Source organism: Macrotis lagotis, chromosome 1 (assembly GCF_037893015.1).
Source record: "Macrotis lagotis isolate mMagLag1 chromosome 1, bilby.v1.9.chrom.fasta, whole genome shotgun sequence".
Classification (NCBI taxonomy): domain Eukaryota; kingdom Metazoa; phylum Chordata; class Mammalia; order Peramelemorphia; family Peramelidae; genus Macrotis; species Macrotis lagotis.
Window position 1 is genome coordinate 151,170,445 of NC_133658.1, and position 22,538 is coordinate 151,192,982.

At 42.7% G+C, this 22,538-nt stretch overlaps 1 protein-coding gene across 1 annotated transcript; it reads right to left on the bottom strand.

The window, feature by feature from the left end:
* Nucleotides 1–8,580: 8,580 nt before the first annotated feature.
* LGI3 (leucine rich repeat LGI family member 3) lies at nt 8,581–22,173 on the bottom strand. Its single transcript, XM_074209126.1, has 8 exons — nt 21,897–22,173; nt 19,795–19,866; nt 17,385–17,456; nt 16,574–16,645; nt 16,332–16,403; nt 12,635–12,804; nt 12,118–12,282; nt 8,581–10,929 (listed from the first exon to the last, which is right to left on the bottom strand). Exons 1-8 carry the CDS (start codon nt 22,103–22,105, stop codon nt 10,112–10,114), a joined length of 1,650 nt encoding a protein of 549 aa, XP_074065227.1. The 5' UTR covers nt 22,106–22,173; the 3' UTR covers nt 8,581–10,111.
* Between the last annotated feature and the right edge of the window lie 365 nt (nt 22,174–22,538).

Genomic DNA, 22,538 nt, shown 5'->3' on the forward strand with positions numbered 1-22,538 from the left:
CAAGTGAATTGGGTTTAAGTTGGGGGGAAGGGGAGAATGGAAAACCGCACTTTCTTCTCCAGAGCCATCTAGGTCCGTAGGCCAGATATAGATCAGGACAATTGGAGATGAATATGTTTGATATGTACAACCTATATCAGATTGTTTGCTGTCTTGAAGAGGAAAAGGAGAGGGAGGGAACATCTAGAAGTCAAAATCTTACAAAAACGAATACTGAAAACTAAAAAACAACAAAAATGTTGCTGTCCTATGTTGGTAGAGAAGGACTTTCCTCAAGAAACTTTCCCTATATCAAGGGAATAGCAGATCCAATATAAGAGAAAAAAAAAAGACAGAGTCCCTGGGAGAGAAGCAATGAGATTAATTTAAATACCCTTTTGACATCTCGGGTTTTGTTTCTCCTGCATGCTTAGCCCTAAGGCTATTGACATCCTGGACTGATTATACTGGAGATTCTGAGCAGTTCATTGGTGATATGACCAAAGGCAGATGACCTCTTGTTCTGACCATGAGGCAGACAGATCATGTGTTCTCACGCCCTCTGGACTTCAGGGAACCAAACATCAGGTCCCTATACAAGGGAGAAATTGCTTCTATCCTGTATGATCTAGAGGTCCACTCTCATACAGACATTTGGATAGTGGACATTTGCTCTTTTCCCCAGGACCCCCTTTTCTGGGAAAAAATAGTGGATCTGCTTCTCTATAATAACAGGACAATTGCCTTCAGGATGATGAGAGTACCAGCTGTGCCTTAAATAAAGTTGAAGGAGGCTGGCCATGTGAAGGACTAGCTAGTGTAGTGTCCATCCCACATGGCCTATGGGTCATCACAAGGTCTGGGATGAGAAGGACAGAGTGGGGCAAAGGGAGAAGAGCAAAAAGGCAGGCTCCCATTCCATTCTATCTACATTTTCCAATGCTCTCAACTATTAAATCCTAAGGCCTTTTCTCAACCCTCATTGTACTTGTCTTTGAAACTTTTGACACTGGGTTCCTCTCCTCTTAGGACTAACCTCTCCTTCCCAGGGTTGTTATGGTGCTGAACTCTCTTGGTTCTCTTCCAATCTATCTGACCTCTTTTCTTCTAACTCCTTTTACTGTAACATTATCCAGCTCCTGCCCACTAAGTGGGGACATCTTGAAAACTCTGTTCTAGGCAGTGGTGTGTTCATAAATGTTTAACCACTGGCTCTCCTTTAAAAAAAAAATGAAATAATGTATCCATGATATAGCTTTAAATTTAATCTGTCTTACTGATTTTTTTCCCACCACTTTGTCAATTAGATAATCAACAAAACAACAAATCAAGTCCTGGTTTTATAGAGTTGATGATTATAAAGGTGTAAATAGTCACACTGAAAATTTAACAACCAACATTCTGGAGCAAGTTTGAGCTGGCTCCAGTACATCCCTGGTTCTAGACCTTCTTCTGCTTTCTCTCTACACTCTTCCTTTGGTATTTTTAGATGTAACAAACTCAAAAAGTCCAAAATGAAGCTCATTATTACCTTCTCCCCTTATTATCTCTACTATAGGATTCTCTTATTCTGTTCAGGAGCTACCTCCCTTCCTGTAACCCAAGTTCCAAGCAGCATGCTCATCCAAAAATCCAATCAGTTTGTGCAGCTAGGTGGTGCAGTGGATAGAGCACTAGCCAGTCAGGAGGACCTGAGTTCAAATGAGGCCTCAGACACTTAATAATTGTCTAGCTGTGTGACCTTGGGCAAGTCATTTAACTCCCATTGCCATAAACAATTTTTTTTAAAATCCCATCAGTTGCCAAACTCTATCTCTATTCTACCTTCACATTAGGTCAGTACTTCCATCCCTTTCTCCCTACTATCTTGATTTAGTTGCTCATCATCTGTTGTCTTAACTCTGACAATCTCCTCCTTAAAGGGTCTCCCTTGCCTGCAGGTTCTTCCCTCAATAATGCACAAAGACATCAAATTGACCTTTTTTAAAACACAGAGTTGAACACATCTCTTCCCTACTTAAAATCTTTAGTTGCTCCTGGTTGACCCTAGAATAATATATAAAATCCTTAGCCTAGCATTTAAATCCTTCTACAATCTACTCCATACCTTCCTCTCTAGCCTTATTTCATACTTCTTTTCTTCCTATATTCTCTGTTCCAAAACTCCTGTTCCCCGGACACAACAGAATATGTGTTCTCTCTCTCTCTCTCTGGGATTTTGTCAAAAATGTCCAAAATTTTTGGAATGTACTCCCTCCACACTAATACCTTAGTAAAATTCCTAATTTCCTTTCAAAGCAAATCTGTTGATTTTTGTCCTTCATTATCCAAGAAGACCATGACATCAGGGGAGGTGATGCCATGACAAGAATGTGAATTGGATATGAGCGAAGGGGTCACCAGGCCACTTTTTCCTCCAGAGTCATCTGGGTCAATTGGTCAGATATGAATCAGGAGACTACCCTGGATGTGAGACAGTCAGGGTTAAATGATTTGCCCAAGGTCACACAGCTAAGTAGGTGTCAAGTGTCTGAGCCCAAATTTGAACTCACAGCCTCCAGATTCCAAGGCCAGTGCTCAATCTACTGTGACACAAAGCTCAGGTAAGCTTAATAAGGCTTTTCTTTATTTCCCCTAGTAATCAATCTCTCTCTTTTATTTTGTAACTTATACTTAATGTGCTCAAATTGTATACCCTAATCTCTTTGAAGGGAGAGGCTCTTTCATTCTTATCTTTGTATCTTCAATTCCCAGAAAAGTGCCTTGCCCATATTAGGCAAATAATAAGTTTTTGTAAATTATATCCAACTAAGCTATACACAGAAACAGAGACTCTATCAGAAACTGAACCTTAAGCAAGCATCCCACAGAGTTGCCTAATAGTACACAAATATTGTGGAGACCAAACTGATAGGACTAGTCCAATTGCTTAGATAGGGGAGAAAGAAAGGGAGAGTGAAGATGATAATCTGAACTGAAACAGGGAAATCAGGAAGAGAGAGGGGTGAGTTTAGGGAGAAATATCAGTTCTGTAGGGGCAATGTCAGAGACTCATCTTCTTATATTCAAATCTGGTCTCAGACACTTAACTATGTGACCCTGAGCTAGTCACTTCACCCCAGTTACCTCAGTTTCCTCATCTGTAAAATAAACTGGAAAAGGAAATGGCAAACCTTTCCAGTATCTTTGCCAAGAAAATCCTAAATGGGGTCACAATGAATTGGACACCACTGAAACAACTGAACACAAACAACCACATCAGTTCTGTGCCAAGATCTTTGCCTAGGAAGGAACAGTACAAAATTGACAAAATAGGGAGCTGAAAACCAAGATAAGTACAGAGATAATAAGAGCACTTGTTTGCCCTTGATGAGTTCAAGTCATCTGGCCCAGATGAACTACATTCCAAAGTACTGAATGAGCTAACAGATGTGTTTGCTGACCCTGCGTCAATGACCTTTGCAAAGACTGTGAGCAATAAGAGCGATGCTGCAAGATGAGGTAAGGCAAATGTCCCAATTTTCAAAAAGATTAGAGGATTCAGCCTGGGAACTATTGGCCAGTGAATCTGACTTCTATTTCTGGAGAAAAAAAAATTCTAGAATAGATTATAAAAGGGATATCTAGGGAACATTTAGAAAAATAAATGGCAGAGAGCCAACTTGGCTCCATCAAGGTCAATCCAGAAAAACTTTGTTTCCTTTTTTGGTGGAATTACTAAATAGGTAGATTAGCAGAATGAGTTAGATATAGTTTGCCAAGATTTTAGAAAAACATTTAACAAAGTCTGTCACACTACTCTTGTGCACAAGATGAAGAGGTGTGGTATGTTCAGATCTGGTTAAATGGCCAAATTGGAAGAGTGGTCTTTAAAGTTGGTTCAAGGGCCAAGGAGTTCACTGAATAGAGCACAAGCCTTGGAATCAGGAGGACCTGAATTGAAATCCCACCTCAGATACTTACTAGATTTGTGATATTGGTCAAGTCATTTAACTTAATTGCTTTTTCTCCCCAAAATAAAGTTAGTTCAATGTCATCCTAACCTTTCTTGGCAGGAAGCCTAGAGAGTCTGTGCTTGATTGTGTGCTATTTGTCATAGTTTAAAAAAAATTAATAACTTAAATATAGGTATAGATTTTTGTTGTTATCATCAAGTCATTTCATTTGTGACCAGCTTTTTCATGATCCCATTTGGGGTTTTCTTGGCAAAGCTACTAGAAGAATTTGCCATTTCCTTCTCCAATCATTTTATAGATGAGAAAACTGAGGCAAATGGGTGACTTGCCTAGGGTTACACAGCTAGTGTCTGAGGCATGATTTGAACTTAGAAAGATGATTCCGAGGTCAGTGCTCTATGCAGTAAGCCACTTAGCTGCCCCAAAGATTACATTTATTACTTTGCATTATTATATTACATTACATTAAATAGATAACATTTATCAAGTCTGTAGATAACACCCAGGAGATATGACTAGCATGATGAATGACAATCAGATTCTAAAATTATCTTGTCAGTTTAGAATATTGAACCTAATTTGAAAAGATGAAATTTAAAAGATAAGTGTAAAGCCTCATAATTATGTTCCAAGAAATGATTAAGTAACACTGAGTCAGCAGCTAAAACCAAACAGGAGCTCCCCTCTGACTATTTTGCTTCTAGGCTAGCTCTCACAGCCATCATCTGAGGAAGGAACTGCTATGGAGAAGAAACCAGTCATGCCCACCAACTAGGAGCCACCATCAGGACAGGTGAGTCAGCCTAGCTAAGCATCAAAGCAGCCAAAGGGGCAGCATGTACTAGGCAAATAAAATCATTAATACCACCTTAACCACCATCTCCCTTCAGTCCCTGATGGAGACACCATAGGACCTTCTACCCAAGACCTTTAAAAATAGATCATTGGATCTTTTCATCTGACTTGAAACCTTTCATAGTTTCTAGTTTAGTGTCAGCAGCCATCATCCTAGAAAGAAACTTCCCCTTTGAAGACGAAGCCTAGTCACTGCTTCTGCAGATGCTACAACCATAGCTACTGAATATTCAGAAAAGAAATTTCTTGCCACCAATGTCTTTGAAACTGTCAAATGGTTCAACATTAGGAACTGATTATTTCTTCGATGGAAATGACATTAGAAAAGAGGCATTTCCATCAACTCTGCCACTGCATTCTAATGACCATCAGATCTTTTCAGATGATTTGAAAATTTTCATGATGTTATCCCCACCTTAGAATGTAAACTCATTTGAGAGTAGGGACAGTCTTACTTTTCTTTTTGTATACCCATTGCTTAGAATGCTTTGTACAGGGTAAGTGCTTAATAAATATTTATTTATGCAAAAAAAAAAACCCTAATTGTCTCAGGCTACATTGAGAGAGGTATGTTATTGTTCAGAAAGTGACAGTCCTATTCTGTCCTGATTAGACCCATCTGGAGTATGATGTTCTGGTTTGGGGCTATGTTTTAGAAAAGATATTGGAAAGCTAGAAAGTACCCAGAGGAAGAACCTTAAAATCAAGTATTATGAAGATCAGTTGAGGACACCAGAGATTGTTAGACTAGATATGTTTTGTTTGGATGTCACCTCTGTCTTCAAGTTGAAAGGTTGTTGATTGAAAGAGTAAAAAGATTATTTCTGCTTGGACCCAGGGGACAATAAAATGGACAGAATATAAGGAAGAACTTCATAGCAATTTTTGATGGTGAGACATGTCCAATTCATCATGACACCATTTGGGATTTTCTTAGCAAAGATCCTGGAATGATATGCTATTCCCTTTTCCAGAGCATTTTACAGATAAAGAAATTAAGGCAGACCGGGCTAAGTGATTTGCCCAGAGTCTACAAAACTAAGAAAGTGCCTGAGGCCAGATTTGAACTCATGAAGATGAGCCTTCCTATCTCACTTCACTACCTAACTTCCTTTATAACAATTAGAGTTATTCAAAAAGGAACGATTTCAGAAGATAATGGGAAAAGCACACTAAATGATTTACTCACTAAAGATGTCAAACAAAATTTTTATTCCACTTGTTTGGGGCATTATAGAAGGTATTTTTGGTTTATTTGTGGATTGGTTTAGATACCCTGTGAACCCCCCTTCCAACTCCAAGATACTGTCATTCTGTTTTGGAAATGCCCTTGCCAGCCACTATTGACCAATTCATGCCATGCTTCCTTACATGCTCCCTGTCTAATGCCCTAGTCCCATCCCCTAGTCATTTTTTTTTTTTTTGCCTTATAGTGTCTCAGACTTTTTATCAAAGGGGATAGAAGGGAGGCAGAGTGGAGTCACAGGAAGTCAGTTTGCAATGAGGGTGTCTCCTCTGTCCTGACTGCTAGCTTGGATAGACAAGGCTAGTGCATGTAATGAAGGGCTTACATGCCAGAGAGAGTTTAGGCTTGATGTGACCAGCAAGGAAACCGCCACAGATTCTTGAGGCAGAGTGACATGAGGGAAGCAAGGTTTTAGGAAAGTTACTGGGACAGTGGTAGAGAGGAAGAGGGATGGGTTCTGGGAAGGAAGAGTAATCCAGTAATCCAGGCAATAACAACAATAACCCACATTTGTAGAGCAGTTTAAGGTAGGCAAAGGTGGACTCCTAGGAGTCAGGCATTATGCCAAATGTTTAACAAATATGATTTCATTTGATTCTCCCAGTAATCCTGGGATGTAAATGTTAATATTATCATCTTCATTTTACAGTTAAGGAAACTGAGGCAAACAGAGGCTAAGTGGTTAAGTGATTTGTCTAAGGTCACACAGTTGGTATGTATCCAAATACATATTTGAACTCAGGTCTTCCTAATTTCATGATCAATTGTCTACCCAAAGGACAACCTAGATGCTCTTTTGGGATGTATTGGTATGATGTTGATGATGTTTGTCCTTCATTCTCAAAGAAGACCATGACATCAGGTAGGTGATACCATGGTAAGAACATTAATTGAAATTGGGGAGGGGTTACTAAGTCATAGGTCTCATTTTCTCCTCTAGAACCATCTGGGTCCAGTGACCATTTATGAATCTGAATGATTGGAGATGGCCTGAGGTAATCAAGGTTAAGTGATTTGCCCAAAGTCACACAGATCGGTATACACTTACCTATTTACAGTATATTCTAACTTCACTAGACTGCAAGCTCCTTTGCGGGTTTTTTTTTTTTTGCATCAAATATCTTAAATAAAAGAAGAGGGAAGGGAAATGGGCATTTATATGGCACCCACTATGTACTAAGCACTTTACAAACATCTCATTTGATTCCTACAACAACCCTTTGAGGTGAGTTGGATTATTAATCATTTTACAGTTAAAGAAGATGAGGTTAAATAAATTGTACCAGGTCACACTGCTGGCAAGCATCTAAGGTTAGATTTGAACTCAGAGCCTCTCAAATCCAAACTCTGTGTCACATCCACTGTACTCCCTAGATGTCCCTAGCAGCAAAATGCTTTCTTCCTCACAACTGAGAAGTGGGTAATGAAATATTTTTAACATATGAAGAATCTAAGGTCCCAAATCATATGGCTAGAAAGTTTCAAAGTCAAGATGAGGTAGGTGAAGAACACCTCAGGTATCACAGGGGTTAAAAGTAGAAAAATGGAAAAATCTGATAGATATGTTTTCAGAAAAATATATATATTTATATATGCCACCAGGTGACTGAATATGATAGAGAGACATACAGAGGAGAGAACAGAATAAAGCAGAATTGGAATCAGAAAGGTCAGATTTTGAATCGTTTCTCTGACACTTATTGACAGTGTGACCCTGGGTAAGTCACATCCTCTCTGGGCATCAGTTTCTCCATTTGTCAATGTGGCCTGGGTGGTTTCAAAGGACCCTTTGATTCTCAGTCTCTAATCCTTTGAGAAAGGATCACAGAAGTATCTGACAGCAGCAGCTAGGTGGCGCAGTGGATAGAGCAAGGGCCCTCATCTCAGACTTAATAATTACCTAGCTGTGTGACTTTGGGCAAGTCACTTAACCCATTACCTTGCAAAAAAAAAAAGAAAAAAGTATCTGACAGAACCCTGAGGTTATGATTTCTGATGGGGAAATGGTGAGTCTGATCTTAGACATATTGATGGCAAAATACCCATGTAGGCACAAATACTGCTTGATGCCAACTTTGTCTTTGCCACAGATTTCTTCCCTCTGCTCTTCTTTGTGAAATGATAGGATTGACAAGACTGAGCTCTCTTCCAGTTGGAATGAGCCTTCCCTATAATTAAGCTTTCCTCAGGGTTCTAGGGTGTCCCCTGTCTCGCTGGGATTTCCTGACAGCCAAACACCTTCCTGACCTTTCACCCTGCCAGCTGGCACCCTGTATGTGCTGTGGTCAGGACAGGAATAACCTTAACTTGTGACTCGGGCCCAGGTCTTGTGAACCAGTTCCGGTGACTAGGTTACACATGAACTTCTAACAAGATGGAGAGGTGGACTGGCCTGAGGTGGGAGGGGAGACAGGCCAAGGATCCCTAAGGGCTCAGGACAGGCTGCTCAGATGCCGGTATGTGAATGCTTATGTGTATGATGGTTCTGGCACTGCCTTGGATGAAGTGCCTTTGAGCCCGTGAAAATTAAACAGGAGACACAGGAAAAGGTAAGGGGCTTTATTGGAAGAAAGAGGTGAATCCGAGCTTTACACCTGAGCCATATGGATCGATATTGTCGGCTCCGCTGGGTCTCCATGGAGGGCGACCAAATCCTTTCACCATAGCCCACCCCTTGGTTCCTCATCTCCAAAGTGCCCAGAAGGTGGCAGCAGAAGCTAATCTCCTAGGTACCCTCACCTCATGGTTGGTTTAACAAGGCTGCTACCTCACACCTGGCTCTTCTCAAAGGGCAGCCACACTGGGAGACACATAGAGAGGCTGTGTGTCAGTTCATAGCTAGTGGCAGATGAGCCACATGGAGCCCCAGGAAACCCCTTTGGGGGTTTAACTTGTACCCTGTGAGTGCCAGGGGCCTGTGAGCAAAGACATACAAGTGTCCTATCTGCCAACTTTTTCCCCTCCTACCCATGAAAGATCCAACCAGGGGCAGCTCGGGATAAACAGATGGGCAGGCTCAAGGGTGAGGACAGATTGGTATTGAGCCAAGATGGAATCAGTGGCTGGCTACCAAGCCCTTAGTCATCTTCTGCCCCCAGGCAGGAGGGAATCCTGCATCTCAGAAAGAGCTGGGGGATGGATCAGCAGCACCAGGGGAAGCCTGGGGTTTATTATTGCTTTTGGTGGGGGTGGGGTTGGCTCAAGCTCAAACAGAAGGGCTGGTACCATCATCTTTGTCCTTGCCATCAGCGGGTACAGGCACAGCTGTGTGGGTGAACAGAGGCAGAGTGGGCTGTGGCTCTCCAGGGCACTGCATCTTCATAGACCCTTCCTCATGGCAATCGAAGGGGGAGAATTAAGTAGGAGACCTGCTAGGTAAAGCAGACATTATATGTAGCTGTGTCTATAGGCATGTGTTCATCTAGGTTTCTGGCATGTGCACTCGTGTGAACAGAAGCAAAGACTGGTATGTCTCTGTGGGTGTGACTGGGTGTATGTTTGAAGGGGGAAGGCTGGCATGGATTCAGACATCGAGCTAAGGAAGGGTTTAACCACCTGAGAACAGAAATTCTGTGTTAAATAGTCTGAGGCATCAACAGAAACTCCAGGGGAGCCAGCGAAAAGCACAGATAGCCACTTATGGCAAGGATGCCTGAGAAGGATAAAGGCTTAGATATGGACTTGTTAATACAAGACAGTGAGAATAAGGGAGAGAGGACAAAACAGTCCAGCAAATGTGTCTTGTGTGTATTTTGTCTATGTTTGGAAATACAGATTGATATGTTAGGGGGTCTGTGTGTGTGTGTGTGTGTGTGTGTGTGTGTGTGTGTGTGTGTCTGTGTCTGTGTCTGTGTCTGTGTCTGTGTGTCTGTATACTTAGATTTAGGTCAGTTTTTCCAAATCAGACTGTGATCACATGTTACTGTGTGTTTCTTATATGCACATGCATGTTTCTGGGATGTATACATTTATATGCATGTGGGAACACTGGCTCCATGTGTCTTCACATGGTTACATACTGACTACAAAGGGCCCCTTGGCATCTTCCAAAGAAAACTTTCAGCATATAGTCTCCCTAGGCACTAAGATCTACAACAACATGGCGGTACACCAGGGTCTGCCCCTTGAAACTGGGTGCCAACAGCAGTTGGGCATCACCCGCTGGCATATAGCAGAATGCCCGAGGGGCCTGTACTGCCAGCTCCTGGAAACGCACAAATTTCTGCCGTCCTTCATCCCATTGGTAGATCTGGGTGAAGGAGAAGTCGCTGCCCAGGGCCAGGTAACGCCGCTCACCCACAAGGAAGGGCTGCAGTGCCAGGGAGCCTCGAGATGGCAGTGCTTGCACTTCAGAGAATCGGGTGCCTTCCCAGCGCAGGATCTTAGAATCACCAATGTACCGACTGAGGCAGAGGTAGCTGTCTCTGCCAGCACGAAAATGTTTGACTGCTTGGGCATCGGGTACTTGGGACACCTCACCTTGTGCCACAAACTGTTTCTGGGCTTTACTCCACTGGTAGATGACGGGAGCCTGGGAACTGCTGGAAACAATCAACCGAGGTTTTCCCTCACCATCCACAAACTCCAGGTCAGTATCACGGTGCCAAGCATGCAGGGCTTGGTGGGAGTAAAAGCCATTCTGGTGCCATCGGTAGAGGCTAGTGGCTCCTGCCTTTGAGCTGTCAGCTATTGCAAAGAACCAGTCACCTTCAATGCGGAAGGCCTCTAGGTCATTGGGCTTCCGAACCCGTTCAGGGTCAATATCCTGAAGCTTGTTAAAACGAGTGGTGTTTGGATCCCAATGGTAGATATAGGAGCCACCAAAGAGCTGGGCTGCCACCATGTACAGCTGGCCATCCACCACCAGTGGCTTACAGTGCACAGCTGAAGGAGCTGTTCATGGGAAAAGAAAGCAAGACAGCATTATGAAGGCCATTCCTCTCTTCTTGCCTCTCCATCCATCTGCTTTCTTGTAAATAGGTCATCTGCCCATCCTCTCCCCAGCTATCCCAGTCCACAATCATTTCTCTTTCTTCCCCAAATTCCTAAAACAGTTGCTGCTCTGTCCATCACTATTTTCTCATTGATTCATGGATGCTGAACTTATTTCCCCAGACTGAAAACTCCATGAAGGTAGGGTCCATGTATTATAGATCTCAGGATGCCCTAAAATACCTAGCCCTGGGCAGAGCTATCTCTAGGCCTCCTCATTGCTATCTTGCCTTTTTGTCTCATCTCATGGGCATTGTCTTGGTCAAACTGTGATCTGGGAAAGACCTAGCTTTAAAAAGCCAAGATCTCCCACTATATCCAGGGCCATCTCCAGTCATCCTATTTCATATCTAGCCACTGGATCTCCAGAAGAGAAGGTGAGGCTGGTGACTTTGCATTACCCCACCTCACTTAAATCCAACTCACTTGCATATCTCGGCATCAGCTCCCTGTTGTCACAGACCTCTTCGAGAATGAAGGACCAACAACAATAAGTCGGGAAGAAGGAAGGCTTACACCAAAAAACAAGACCCTTTGTGTGAATGCCATATATAGTAGGAAACAAAACAGCTCTGATTCATTGTATGTCTGGGAACAGCTCTGCTAGAATGTAATCTCTTTGATGGCAGGACTTGTCTTTTTACATTTGTTATTGTCCAATACTTTGGATAATGCCTCTTGTATGTTAAGGGCTTAATCAATGTTTCTTCTTTCATTTGTTCTTGTACAGATAGACCTATGTGTGTACATACCTTTAAACACAAACACACAAGCATGAACTTATATGAATATGTAAATATAAAATTTATACACACAAGACCAAAATTTGTCTCTATCCTGGCTGTCCTTTTGCCCAGGATAGGATCTATTACTCTCTTATTAGACTATGTCCTGCTTTACTTTGCCCTTCTTCCTCAGCACATTGAAAATTCATGGTATTTGTTTAGAGGATACCATTTGTTGCTCAAATAGCAATTTTGCCCCCATCACTGAACCTCAGGTCTGCCCTGTAGAGTGGTAAGCACAGAAGGCTATCGTGCCAATTGGCATGCTGCTCAGAGTGCTGGCAGAGGTTGGTTGCCCCCTTACCTGGAATCCGATCAAAATCACGAAGCTGCCGTTCTACATAGTCCCACTTCAGGATGGTACAAGCGCTGGCACTGGGCTGGGCCAGGGCTAAGTAGAGATCACTGGCATAAAGAAAGGGCTCAGCTGATACTGCAGGGAAAGGTAGAGTCTGGTACAGCACGAAATCTGGAGGAGGAGAAGCAGAACACTGCAGAGGAGATGTGGGGGGGGGGGAGCTGAGAGAGGGGCTTCATTGGTCCAGGTTGGGATGGAAGGCAAGAGGTGGATTAGGATGAGTTAGTGAGAAGAGAGGCAAAATGCATCAGTCAGGGTAAGAGGAAGGGTAGAATAGGGTGAGGGAGGATGAGAAAGAAGGGGGAAGATACAAGGAGCAGAGGGGTATCTGGTGGTGACCCACTGCTAAAAAGAAGGCTTTATGGTGTGCCTAATAGAGCAGTGGCCAACAGATACCCTGGGAAGATGCCTATAGGTAAGGGAGCAGTAAAGGACCTGTGATAATCCACATGCTGTTTCCTACCTGTTGTGATACAGTCGAACTCTCTGAGTGGGAGGTCCTGCACCTTGTGGTCCTGAAATCTGGGAGGGCTAGAGCAGTAGATGGGAGCCACAGTAGTATTGGTGTTTGCCAGCCACTCCACCAACCACTTCACTTTGCAATCACAGTTCAGTGAGTTGCCCCGAAGGTCCCTGGTCAATGGAAGTGAGAGATTTGGGAAGGGAAGACTAACATTCAGGAACCTGACTCAAACCTAGTCTCTCCTCCAAAGTATAGCATGTGGCCCATTTCTGTCACACAAAGGGTTCGCCTAATTCCCCAATCCTTATTTTATTCCTATTGTCCAATGCCAAAAACCAAAACAACAGCAACTTCCCTCCTCAGTTTCATGGATTATTTCCTTTGGTGAATCATCATGAATGTTGGTTGAATTTTTAATAGAAATTTTTTTAATGGAGATAATTCAAATCTGTAAAGAATGTAAGAGCTATAGATCTGGGAAAGATATTAGTAGAGTCAGGCAGGGAAATAATCCCCCCAGCCTAGGAAGTGCCTTGGGCTATTTTGTCAGCCCAAGAGTTTATTCAGGGGAATATGGAGTGAAAGTAATAGGACTTTGTGAAGAGAAATAAAGACTGAAATAACAATAATACAAATAGATAAGCAGATAAATATAAAATGTGTGATTGGAGTCCATCCCAGTTCACCTTCCTTGTTTTGTAGATGAGGAAACTGATCAGATCAACTACCTATATGACCTTTCAAAAGGCTTTTAACCTTTCCTATACTTCTATTTCCTCATCTGTAAAAGATGTCCCCTGGGATCCCTTTCAGTTATAGATTTATGATTCTATGAAATTTAGAGACCTTAGGGAATTTTTCCAAGTTCATAAAAGAAACCCTAAGTAACTGGAATTTTCAAGGTGCTTATCATTGAGCTGGTAGCAGACTTGTGCTAGAGTCCAAACCTCCCAGTCTATTCCTCTTTTGCCTATCTCACATGCCAACTACATATTCTCTATGGAAGAGTCACAGATAAGTTCTCTGTTTCTTGATGACTCAATGTTGTTTTATAAACATCAGTTGTACCACATACTGGGTTGTTATGTAATGTCATCCTCAGGGTCTACTGAGGCACAAAAGCCCCAATGAGAATAACTGACATTTGAGTTTGCCAAGAACTTTGCATACGTTCTATTATTCTTGCTCTAGCATAGTTCCATGAAGTGGGAGTCACATTCTACACATGAGGAAGCTAAGCTCGGGAAGGTTAGATGTGTCTGTGTTCTCACAAGCCAAGAAGTATCAGGGCAAGACCAAGACCTGTGTCCTCCTGATACTCTGATTATAGAAACCTGTCTTCCCTGTGACCCTTCCCTAGGACATTCAATCACCCTTCTCCTAGCTTTTGCACTCACCATCTCAATGCCAGGGATGCTCCCTCTGCCTCCTGTGCCCAGAGAATCCCTCTCTTCCTTTAATAGGCAGCTTGGGCACCAATTCCTCCATGAATCCCAACTGAATTCCTGCTCTCCTTCCAAAATTTCCTTGTATTTAGCTACTCTGTATGCATTTGCATTTATTAGCTATGGACAATTTCTGCATATATTTTTATCTGTACTCAACTCTTGAGAAGATTTTTCTTTTCTCCTGTTTCATTCTTTGCACTTGTACCTCTAGTGTCTAGCATACTGACTGACTAGTACATAGTAGGCAATTCTTATTGTTCAATTGTGTTTGACTCTTTGTGATCCTATCTGAGGTCTTCTCAGCAAAGACACTGGAGTGGCTTGAAATTTTCTTCTCCAACTCACTTTTCAGATGAGGGAACTGAGGTAAACAAGATTAAATGACCTGGCCAGGGTCACACAACTAGCCAGTATTTGAGGCTGAATTTTATCTTCCTGATCTCCAGGCCTAATGTTCTATCCATTGTACCAACTAACTGAATAAATGTTTATTTCTGTCCCTTTTCCTGCTCTCCCCCCCCCCCATCCTGCCCTGGAAAATGAACATTATTCATACATATAGTTCCCCCAATATACTTTTTAAAGAAACCTTTTAATGACTTAGGGTATCCTCTGAGAATTTTCTGAGCTACTATTTAAAATTCTCTTCTGGGGTGGCTAGGTGGTGCAGTGGATAAAGCACCAGCCCTGGAGTCAGGAATACCTGGATTCAAATCCGGTCTCAGACACTCAATAATTACCTAGCTGTGTGGCCTTGGGCAAGCCACTTAACCCCATTTGCCTTGCAAAAAAACAAAAAATAAAATAAAATTCTCTTCTTCTAATGATGTTTCCCAGATCCCAACACCCACATTTGTCTATTTCTCTAGGTTATATTATTCCCCCCTCTATCCCTTAACACTTATTTAATTTTTTAAATTTATTTAAGGCAATGGGGTTAAGTGACTTGCTCAAGGTCACACAGCTAAATTATTAAGTATCTGATGTCACATTTGAACTCAGGTCCTCCTGACTCCAGGGCTCTTACTCTATCCACTGTGCCACTTAGCTGCCCCACCTTAACACTTTTCTTAAAGCAGTTCTCAACCTTTTTTATACATACCATCGACCTCTATAGTAGACTGATGAAACTTATGGACCCCTTCTCTGAGATTGTATACTATAAAATACATAGGATTGCAAAGGAAACTATGTTAAACTAGTTGCCTATATAGATGTAATGTAAATATTTTTGTTAATTTATCTGTGCATGTATATATACACATAGATAATACACATGTAACACATTGAAGTATATATGTGTGCATTTATGTGTATATACATTTATAAATACACATACTGTGAACTGTGAATTTTGCCTATAAAGCTATATTTATATTGGTATAAACATAGATATATATCTTTGGATTATTTTTCTGAGTCATTAAGAGCAGAATTGGTGGGTGAGGTCACCTTTCACACAGATACTAAAGCTTTCTGGTAATCAAATCTATTTAGCAATTGTAAAGGATGCTTCGAGAAAGCTTCCTCAATTGTAAACAGAACAAAGACTTGCCTTCTTAATCCGGTCAAGAGCCCCTGTATCTACCTGTATCTATCTCCCTGTTTTGAAGGACAGGACTTTAGGACAACTGATGAGGCACTCCTTTTCCTGGAATGAAGTCCAGAGTTTCCTCAGCCTCATCCTAAGTACCCCCCCCCCATCCTGAGTTGCCCCTGTCCTATCCTGGGGGAGGGGCAGTGCCCTTTTTTGATTGGACAAGACAGAACATTTCAGATTCCTCCTACTGATACTCAAAACCATATAAGACCCATTGTAGGTCTAAGTTTTGCAGGGTTTGGCTGTCTAGTTAGACCCCCACCCCCTATCCCAAGCATGCCTGCATAGTCAACTTAGAGAAATTCATTCTGTTTTGCTCTTTCTTAGGTCAAAACTCTGGTAATGTTTGTCCCTGATTAGGACAAACTCTGGGAAGGTTAATGCATTTTTATTTTCAACAGGCCAAAATTCAGTGAGGACCCCTCCTTTCCAGGGACTCCTCTTTACAATATACCAATATACATAAATGTCTCTCTCTCTCTCTCTCTCTCTCTCTCTCTCTCTCTCTCTCTCTCTCTCTCTCTCCCCCCTCCCTCCCTCCCTCCTTCAAACCACAAATAATTAAGAACCCATTCCCAAAAGGGAATTTTCTCTCCCAGCCAAACAATCCAAGATATATTCATAAGAGGAGGTGGGAAAAGAACCTTACAAGTCACTCAAGATGTCCAAGGGTCGGAAGACATCTCTCGGCAGTGTCTGAAGATTATTATTGGCCAATGAGCTACAAGGGAAAAAAATATCTGAGTCAGAGTCAGAATCACCTAGAAGTTAGGAGTACTTAGATATTGGAATCATTTGGTCAGACCAACCATTCCATCTTTTTATAGCTCCAGGGACCACTAGGCAAAGTAATCTGTTGGTTTGCACAAACCTGTGGTGGGTTATACTTACAGGTGTGTCAAAGACTTGAGTCCACGGAACGTAAACCTAGACAGTGCCCAGATGTCATTGTTCTCAATGAAGCTACAGAAAAATAAGAGCTTGACTCAGTGTGGGATCCTGAATTCAATTCTACCCCTGCTTCTTCTACTCTATAATCTTAACTCTAGCCTAACTGCTATTCAAAGTCTCCAAAAAAAAGGTTACCAATCAGAGTGCATGGGACACTCGGACCCAGGAAAATTTTGAAAAAGAAGTGATGGCTAGGATGTTTTAAGGCAGTTCTCAAAACTTTTTTTTTTTTTTTGCTAACAGCACAGTAATCTTTGCCATGAAGAATCAAGGCACACTGCACATTTTAAGTTGGTAACAAAGAACAGTTCCTTGGCAGTCAGAGCTCCAGATCCATTAGGCAGGCTTCCTCTTCTTGTCTTTACCCTCCCTTTACCTCCCCAGGGCTCTTGGCAAGGTAGCCAACCCCTCACCTCTCTTCCTCTCCCATTGAGTGGCATTCTGTGACCTTCCCAAAGAGCATACAGCCAAATGCAGTTGGGGAGGAGGGTGAGAACGAGGGATTTTAAAGCACACCTGATGGGAAATCTTGAGCTGATACACCCTTTAAGTAACATTAGTTTCACTGTAATCATGCACATGATAAAGAAATAGGTGAAATGATCTCTTGAAGTTTCCCCCCTTTGGCTTTCACCCTCTGACCTTTCATTCCCAACCTTTCCCATCCAACTTCCACTCAACCCCACCCAGATCCCAGTTTCCTTCTCCTCCTTCTTTTGTTCCACCCTTTCTCCCTTCTTCTCCCACGCACAGGTACTGCAGATGGGATAGTCCCATGAAGGCATTGTCTCCAATCAGAGTAAACTTGTTGGAATTGAGTAACCTAGAGAAGGAGGCAAAGAAGAAGTTAGAACTCCCAGGGCTATGCCCATCACTCCAGTGTCCCCCCAAGGACTCTGTCTCTCCACTAAGATCTCTCCCTTTACTTTAGTCATCCCATTCTATACAGAGTACCAGTTCAGAACCCCAATGGGTTTGTTTAGATGACCATGAGTTCACTAAGTATTAAGAACAGTAAGATATAACTGAGACAAAATGTACCAGTTGGAGCTTGGATTTTCTCCTTCCTACTACCCTCCAAGGGTAAAAAAATAATGGAGACAAAGTTAAACTTTTTCCTCTCTCAGAGTCCTGGGGCACTTTCCTTTCATCAGACACTTTCCTCTTCTCTGCTACAAACTAGCACACAACAGAACAATGCTTTGATATGAACTATAAAGCACCTTCTGATACTCAGTTAACTCTTCAAAGGGTTAAAGATTGAAGTAGGGGTTCTTAATCTTTTTTGTGTCATGGACCCTTTTTTAGGGTTTTTAAATAATTAAAGGAGATACTAGATTTAATCAGAAGTTAATGAAAATAAAAATATACTTATTTTCCCCAACTAAATCTATTCCCAGATCCGTTGGTAGTCTGTGGTTGTACAGTCCAACTCTACCTAATCCCATGGACAGTGTTTATGAGGTTTTCTTGGCAAAGATACTAGAGCAGTTTGCCATTTCCTTTTTCAGCATGTCCCCATTATACAGATGAGGAATAGGAGCTAAGTGACTTGTTCATGGTCACACAGTAAGTGCCTGGGACCACATTTGAGCTCAGATCTTCCTATTCCAGGCTTGGTGCTCTATCCATTGCTCTATGTATGTGCCCAGGTTAAAAACTCCCAAACTAAACAGTCCTTTCTAAGTATTACTTAGGATAATATATATATTATCCTAAGTAATATATATATATATATATATATATATATATATATATATATATATATATATATATATTCATCCCTGCCTCCCCCTACCACCTCCTCTTGATTTTTGTTTGTTTTTTGTCTTCTTTTTTTTGCAGGGCAATAGGGTTAAGTGACTTGCCCAGGGTAACAGCTAGGTAATTATTGTCTGAGGCTGAATTTGAACTCAGGTACTCCTGTTTCCAGGGCAGGTTTTCTATCTACTCTACCATCTAATTGCCCCTGCCCCCATCTCCTCTTGAATACAAAAGTCATTTCTCTAGCCAATATGAATGGTTTATTTTATTTTCTGCCTTCTCCCTTCTAAGTTGTCACTTCTTGCTTCTCAGGCAGCTGGGTAGTGCTTGTACCGGATCAGGAAAACTGAATTCAAATCTGCACTGTCACTTCCTAGCTATAAGACCTTGAACAAGTCATGAACCTCTGTTTGCTTCAATTTTTTCAACTGTAAAATGAAGATAATATAGTGCTTACTTCCCAAGGTTGTTATTGTTTAGATCAAATAAGAAAATATTTGTAAAGTGCCCAACTTGTTATGGACCCTCAATAAAGGTTTGTTTCCTTCTTTCTGTTCATGTGAATTAATACCTCTCTCTCCTGTGAGAAATGGGAGTTATTCACACACACACACACACACACACACACACACACACACACACACCTTTCCCCCCACTGTGCTTTTTTGGCTTAAACCCATTGATGACTTTGGAAACTTTGAACCTCTCTAAGATCTATGAACTTTTATACATACATACATATATATATATATATATATATATATAATATTTCAATATAATTATTTTACTTTGGAATCCTACATACTTTATTTTGTGCATTTAACCACACAATTGTGAAATGGGATCCACCAGCTTCAAAAGATGGTCAAAGCAATGTAAAGACTAACAGAATGCCTTCTGGGGGGGGGAGCAAGAATGGGGGGGGAAATGTAAAACTCAAAATAAACAAAATATTTCTAAAAAAAATGGTCAAGGGATCCACACAAAAACATATACACAAAAAGGGCTAGAAACTTCTGTGCTAGGTCCTGACTTCCAGGACTGTCAATCTCCATACACCTCCATCCTTTCTCCACTCTCCAGACCCACGCTAAGTTGCTGGCTTTATCAAAGGCCATGTCTTTGTCTAGGTGTTTGATCCACCCCCAATATATTGGCTTCTGATTTAAAATGCTATTCTCACAGATACCCTCCCTCCCCAACTCAATCAAAGAAGCTTGGACTCTGATCCTAGAAACAGATCCCCTCTCTTTCCCTGACTCTCATCTCAGCTCCTGCTTCCAGGTGAATGCTCCCTTGTGTTTTTTTTTTTTGACAGCAACCCACCAAACTACAACCTCTCCTCAAAATCTCCCAAAGTCTGAGGTTTTCTTAAGATAGATAGTACTGATCCTTACAAGAACTGAAGGAGTGGTAGATGAGAGAAAGCTCCATCATGGATCTCTGAGAAGGCTGCATTCACCAGTGTCCTGTAGGGAAGCAGCTAGGTTAGGAATAGTGAGCATCAGGAATTATGCTAGGGGGAGGTAGGGGCTAGAGAGAAGGGGGTGGGAAGATTGAATTCAGTCCTTTACTCCAATGATCAGTTTCTTTGTTTTCCTGGTTCAAACCCTCCTTTTTTGGCCTGGCACCACTTTGGATCAATCTATGCTCCTCCCCACTGATTTCATGTTATTCAATCACAATTGCCAAAGTTATTCTTTTCTTTCAGACCTTGAACCCTAGGTTCCCCTTTCTTGACATATACACCCTCTCCTAGGGTCACTTAGATGCAATCCCTCACCCCTGGCCCCTTGTGACATTCCTTGGGAAGCTCCTCAATCCCTCCCTGTAGATTCACTTAACCTTCCCTTCCCCACCCCCTCCTTCCTTACATGTTCACCCTCTTCTCCCTGCATCCATAAATGCTATGCTCTTCTTACCACCCACACCCATCAGGAAGAAGCTGTTGCATCATCATGAGCAAACATTTTCATGCCTACTATGTACAAGGTCCTACAAGTCCTGTGCTCAGCCCTGGAGATACAAATAAAAATAGCTGACATATATATAATATATATATATATATATTATATATATACAAATAATGTGGCAGAGGTACACTGTTTAGAGTAATGGATTTGCAGTAAAGGAAATCTGGGTTCAAATGTGACCTCAGACACTTTGTTGTTGTTTATCCAGTCATGTCCAACTCTTCATAATCTCACTTGAGGTTTTCTTGACAAGCATACTCTGGTGTGACTTGCATTTCTTTCTCCTGTTCAATTTACAAATGAGGAAACTGAGGCAAATAGTATTAAATGACTTCTCTGTTACCCTCTGAGACCAGATCTGAACTCAGCAAAAGGAGTTTTCTTGACTGTGGGCCCAGTGCTCTATCCACTGTGCTACGTAGCTATCCCTAAACATTTATTAGTTGTATGTCCCTAAGCAAGTGATTTAATCTCTATCTGCCTCAGTTTTCTCCACTGTAAAATGAAGTTGATAATAACATTTATCTCTTAAGGTCGTTCTGAGATGTTTTTAAAGTGCTTTGCAAAGCTTCAAAATGCTAAATAAATGTTATTCTTATTATCATCATAGCACTGAAAAGACACTGTCCTATGATCTCATTTGATCCTCACAACAGGTTATTACTGTCCTCATTTTATAGATGAAGAGACTGAGACAACTGGAGAAACAGTTGTCTGAGGTTCAGATGTGCTCTCTGTTCTCAAAGAGCATATACTTTAGACATCCTGCTAGTCGAAGGGTGGTAGCCAGGATTCCCGATGGAATGCTAGAAGTTCAGATGATAGATGGAGGATGGCTGGCATGTTAGGCTGCACTGACCAGCATCAGTGTCAAGGAATAGAACAGGGCAAAATGTGGCTGCAATTTCCCTTCCTAGATGCATCACGTGGGGTTGTTCCCATGCATGGCCATGCAGAAATATATATGTTTGTGCACAGATCCATATATACACATAATATATTACATATATACATGCATATATACTTATATTCACCAAAGGAATTCACATGCTTGTGTGGACACATGCTCCTCACTCAGAGGGCCTTGCTCATATACTCATATTGACTTTAATATACATATTGGATACATACTCTTATCCCCCCCGCCCCAGTCATGTTTGCTGGTCCCCTGATATGCATTCCCATCAGCAAGCGCTGGAAGTCAGTGTACCAAATCCTGGAGATATAAAGATTTTAAAATATCCCACCCCAACCCTCTAAAAGCAGCTTTCTGGCTCTCTAGTTCCTGTTCCCAAGGCTTTGGGATGACAAGGCATCATGCTTATCCCCCTTTAATGTCAGACACCTTCTTGGGAATCTCCTGATCCCCTCCCCCCAGCCCCACCTATGCTCTCCCCCCTCTTTGTCTGACACCCTCTGCCTGCCCCTAGAGATATGGACTTCCTAGAAGCCCAAGCTTGTGCTTCTTGCTCCCCATCATCCCTGGTCTTTTCCTCCATTCCCCTCCCCCGGGGTAGGGCACTCACAGGGAGATGACTTCAGTGGGAAGGTTCTTGGGCACAGCCTTGGAGTCAACGCAGAAGGCAGTGTCCCGGGTACAGGAACAGCTGGGTGGGCATGGGGGAGTCTTGGGGGGCCTTTTGGCATCCCCCAGGAAGACTAGGCAGAAGCCCAGCAAGGACAGCCCCAGAAGCCGATGCCCAGATCCCTGCGGCAATGCCCACAGTCCCAACATGGCTGCAGCTAGAGATTGCCCCCTTTCACCCTTCGCTCCTCACTCACGGGCAATGCCACCCCGAAGGCTGGTCCCCCACAGGCTCCAAAGGCCCCCGAAGGATGCCAGCGCCCCAGGCTGGCACCTCCCCCCCTCGCAGCTCGGATCCGTGCCCGGTGGCCGCAGCTGAGAACTCCCAGGCAGCTGGATCCTCCCTCTCTGTCTCCCTCCCTCAGCCCCCGGTAGCCCAGCAGCCGCGGCTGCTCGTCCTCCCCTCCCCCTGGTCCTGGCCCTGCCCCTGCCCCAAGCTGCGCTCCTCAGATTGCCAGCGGCTCGCGCTGCCACGCTGCAGTCCCCTATGCCCTGGCGAGTGCGGGGAGCGCTGGGCCGGAGCGGCGGGGCCGGGGCGGGGGGGGGGGGGGGGGCGGCGAGGGACTGCGGCGGGGACAGCGCC